Source organism: Takifugu flavidus, chromosome 12 (genome assembly GCF_003711565.1).
Source record: "Takifugu flavidus isolate HTHZ2018 chromosome 12, ASM371156v2, whole genome shotgun sequence".
In the NCBI taxonomy this organism is placed as follows: domain Eukaryota; kingdom Metazoa; phylum Chordata; class Actinopteri; order Tetraodontiformes; family Tetraodontidae; genus Takifugu; species Takifugu flavidus.
In genome coordinates this window covers 6,122,169-6,127,034 of record NC_079531.1, presented here as the reverse complement: position 1 = coordinate 6,127,034, position 4,866 = coordinate 6,122,169, and the positions used below count along the sequence as shown (strand labels likewise).

Here is a 4,866-nt window from a genome sequence, read left to right as displayed (position 1 = left end):
TGTGGAAAAGGCAGTTTTATTTCGTGCAGAAACACGATTATATCTTCTGTACAAGACAAAAGAATTACATTTTTATAAAACACACAAAAGCATCAAACGGTTGGATTAGACGCCATCTAGTGGTCAATTGTAGCAATTATATTTGTGCGTGCATTGATCTCCTGTGAAAGATAAATGCATATGTGTACATCTACAAGTACAATGCTGGGGTGGGACATCATTTGAGAGGTTAAGAGAAACATCAGCACATCTGTAAATGGTAGATGCGTCCATCTAGTGGTTGTAAGTCAATACAAACTATATTACTGAAGTAAGCAGATCAACAGGAATGTGGTCAAAGGTCATGCAAGCAAAGAATTGAATCCACTCAAGATAACTAAAAACAGTGTAATGCTTTCATTTCTCAGCATATGTTACTTTAAATGTAGAGAACTGCTTTTCAATTACATAATTTGGTTGTGCATCTTTTCTTTAAAGCTACAAGACATTTGGTGATTGCGTGCTTTCAAGTAAGAGAATGAGAAATTCACTGATAGAAATCACATAAATATATCTGAGATGAGTTTCATGCTTTATTCCTGGACATCAGGTGTTTCTTTGTGTTTTTCTCGGTCGGTCTCAACAGGATGATGAAACACTTTGGAGCAAAGATACAGAAGAGCAGGCCATAACTGGAAGCCAGGATGGCAAAGATTTCCACGGCAACAACATACTTTCCGGGAGAGCTGACGTAAGCGGGGACGAAGGCCACCCAGACGGCACAGAAGATCAGCATGCTGAAGGTGATCAGCTTGGCCTCGTTGAAGTTGTCGGGGAGTTTCCGAGCCAGGAACGCCAACAGGAGGCAGGTGCAGGCCAGCAGACCGATGTAGCCCAGGACCAGAGAGAAGCCCACCACGGAGGCCATGCCGCACTCCAGGGTGACCTTTGACCCTTGGAAACCCAAATCTCGTTCAGGCTTTGGGGGGCTGACAGAGAGCCATGTACCACAGATGACGATCTGCAAGTCCACAAATCACACAGCAACACATGCAGATTTTATATTGTGATATCATTTTTTTTTTTTACACAAATGAACATGCTAACATGTCTATACCTGTATGCTGGTAAAGAGGCCGACACTTCCTCTCTGCTGAGACGGGCCGAACCACTTCATTGTGGCTTTACAATCGGGCTGAGCTGAGCGGAAAACAGCAAGAACCACAAGGGTCTTTACCAGGATACAGGAAACACAAAGCACGAAGCTGATCCCAAAAGCCGCCTGCTGGAACCGACAGGACCAGACGGACGGACGACCGATGAACACCAGCGAGCACAGGAAACACAGCTTGAGTGACAGCAGCAGCAGGAAGCTCAATTCAGAGTTGTTGGCTCGAACCTTCCAATGGAAATTAGGATGAATTGATTAAACAGATTCAGTGGTTTCTTTTCCAGGACGTGACTCTGAGTTCTCACCATGGGCGTGTGACGATAGTGAAGGAACACCACAAACACGGCTGTTGTCACCACAGCGCCGGACACGGCCACGGCGGTCAGAGCAACGCCCAAGGTTTCATTAAAGGACAGAAAATCCAGCTGTCGAGGAACACAAGCAGTCCGTCCATCGTTGGACCAGAACTCAGGAGGGCAACGGTCACACTGAAGAGAACCTAAACAGTGACAGTCAGACGTTCAAACCCCCAAAGTTCAGAATAGAAAGAAGCTGCTGTAATATTTCCCTCACCGCTTGTGTTGCTAATCTCGCCGTCAGCACAGGGGATACAGTCGAAGCAGCAGAGAGCCTTTCCCTTCCTGTTGGCCTTTCTGGTGCCGGGGGGGCAGCTCTCACTGCACACTGACACAGGCACCTAGACAATAAACCGCTCTCTCATAATTACATTTAAAAAAGATTTCGTCGCTAAAGTCATTTGATCCAACTACCTGGTTCAGGCCTGTGCTCCACTGAATGGCTGACTCATTCAGGATCAGGTCAAATCCATCCACACGACCAACCAGGACGAGCTTAAGTGGCCCATTGGGGGTTTTCTGCCAGTTGACAAGGTCGTACCTTGCTGTCATGTCGCTGCCTTGAAAATAAAAGGTTTCCCCACGTGGTGTGCTGAAATTCACTCTGTTCAAGTGCTGCAGTACCTGAAAACATGACATGAGAAGAGGGGAGTAATAGTAGCGTTATTAGCATGTTAGTAAAACCCACCTTAAAGATGTGCGGAAAATCTATTTACATCTATGGGTCGAATGTGATTTGGAGAGGAGCAATTGGACTTTCCGGGAGGGCTGTCTTGTCCGGGGCAGGAGAGAAGGCTGTGGAGGGCGTGGGCTGCAGCGTAAACTGCAAGGTAGACATTGTGTGCCACTCTTAGCTTTGAGGTATCGGTGAAAGGATGCTCCATCTCAACCAGGGACTCTGCACCACTGCAAGGGGGCAGGGAAGCCTTCCTCGTGGACCCCTTTGAAGGAAATAAAACACCTTTCATGGTCAGACCTTTGTCAAAGAGAAATACAAACACACATGAATGTAAAAGTTGAAGTACTGGACTGCATTTAAACTCCATTTCCCAGAAGTCTTTTATGAATTCGTCATCGGGGCGCTGAACTGGGTTCAAACTCCTGAGAAAATGTTCAAATCCAGGTATGGTGGAACTCTGAATGGCCACTCCAAGAACACCGTTCGCCACTTCGGCGATGGCGAGTTCTTGGAGAAGTTCCTCACTGGTGCTCAAGGCCTCACTGGCCAGAAACTGTCTACCAGTAATCTGCAGTGAAAGCACAATGACATTAATCTGGATGGCACAAAAAGCACTTTAACGTTAGGAGAAAAAATGTTTTTCTATGTGATTCACTTACGTTTCTCTTGGCCAGTTCAAGAAGTATTTCTTTTGCATCTATATACCAGCAAAATATCAGAATGACCCTCGCAGTAGCAGCTTGAATTGTGAGCGCAATTCGTCTGGCATCCGTGGTCAGAGTTTCTCTGTTGACAGTTTCTATGAATTCCATACACATCTCCTTTCCCCGGATTTCTTCCTGGAAGATCTAAAATGGCAAACGGGTTCCTGCCTGTGCAAGTGTTCAGCTTATTTTTTAATAAATTAGCACCATCCATACCTGGATTGCCAGTTGACCATAGTCATTATTTACCACCACTGCTCCAAGCCACGTCCAGCGAAAGCGAATGGCCAGTTGTGCCATGGCCCGGGCTTGGTAAATATCACTGGGAATAGTTCTGAAAAAGGTAGGAAACTTTGCCCGGTCACTAAGACAAGGGCAGCTAGCCAAGTAGCTAATCTGAGGAGGAGGAGACAAAGAAAAATATTGTTGACTTCCACACAAGTATCTCTATTTGCTTTTTAAACATGAAACTCACAATTGGCACTGAGAGGGACTGGAGGATGCTGGACAGCATGATGCCTGTTGTTGAGGAAGAAGCGCCGATGATTAGAGGAACAACTTTCTCGCCTGCTGATTGCATGAGAAAACCTTTAACATCTCCTCCATTAATCTCATTCTATTCCTTAGTTTCCAGCCAGCTCTTACCTTCTACTGCTCCAGTGTTTCCACCGGCAGAGCGGGTTGACGAGGCTGCCATGTTGCAACTGTTGGAGTCTCCTGTGACCAGTGACAGCGCGCCATCCAGTGCCCAGGGGTACCTGAAACAGTTATCACGTATACGGTATCCCAGTCTCACCCCGGGCAACAAGCTGTCATCACGATTGATTTCCTCCACAGCAAATACCATGGTGTACATATATTTCAAAGATTCTATGTCCAGACTGAAACCAAAAAAGGAAAAAGGAAAAACACACTGTAGTATTGTGACACACAATTCTAAAAGAACATTGGAATTAAACTACCTGGAGCATCGTTCATAATGTGGCAGCTGAGTGTATTCCTGCTGTACAGCTGAAGGAATATAGTACAGACTGAAAAGTCCACCGATCATCACATCCCCATCTGCAGAGAGGTTCCTGTCGCTCCTCTGACCCCAGTGCGAGCACAGCATCGCGCCCGCCACATCCAGCCCTGCCCGTGCTCCCATGACACACAGAAGCAGCAGCGAGGCGGGTGAGCGGGGCCGCTGCACCAGGAGCGCCAGAAGCCAGGACATAGGTGCACCTGCACAGAAACTGTGAAAAGGGGGAAAAAAATCTAAGTTTGTGTCACAAGTTCACAAGATCACAAATAAGAAGCAAGACGAGAAACTGGGTTTCATTTGGCTTGCAAAGCTTTGACTGTTTTTTTGACTGAAACAAACCCCCCTCCCTGTTTGCATAGGTGGGTGGGTGCCAGTATTTATAACAGTGTAAGATGATGACACAAGCAGCACGCTCTCTCAAATTATCCCCCTCTAGGTGATGTGGGAAAAACAACCAATCAGGTCATCGGTGCTGACTGGTGTGAGTATGTGTGTGGTTATTTGACTGACCTCAGAATGCTGGTAAAAATATTGCTCTTCATAGATCTCCTTAAAATATAACAGGTCTTTCTTGACCTATTAAACCGGTTAAAATATGGGACAGACAAGGCTGAAACCAGTACAGGAATTATATTCCCTGTGCAACAGGTGCACCATTTGGCGCTTCTGTTTAAATGTAATTTCGTAAGCAATTATGTCCCATTATCTTCAAGATGTGGAAAGAACGGGAAAAGGCTGCTTGTCCGTAAAATGAACTGACTTTTAGCTTAAGCTGAAAAGAAAGCAGAAAATAAACGTTTTCAGAATCAAAGATTTTATTGCATTGGTAGGAAAATGCTCTCGGTCCTCCAATGAGCAACAGTATAAAGAAAAAAGGATGTTGCAATGCTGAAATGATAGAAAAAAAACAGCTTTCCTGGTGCCCTTCCTGTTGTTTCTCATTTTTCACTCCA

General features: G+C 45.6%; 1 protein-coding gene across 1 annotated transcript; it reads right to left on the bottom strand.

Moving 5' to 3' along the window:
* LOC130535281 (extracellular calcium-sensing receptor-like) lies at positions 1-3,279 on the bottom strand. Its single transcript, XM_057050247.1, has 9 exons — positions 3,106-3,279; positions 2,845-3,033; positions 2,532-2,753; positions 2,223-2,447; positions 1,921-2,130; positions 1,724-1,847; positions 1,456-1,649; positions 1,097-1,378; positions 1-1,000 (listed from the first exon to the last, which is right to left on the bottom strand). Exons 1-9 carry the CDS (start codon positions 3,187-3,189, stop codon positions 566-568), a joined length of 1,965 nt encoding a protein of 654 aa, XP_056906227.1. The 5' UTR covers positions 3,190-3,279; the 3' UTR covers positions 1-565.
* Positions 3,280-4,866: the final 1,587 nt, after the last annotated feature.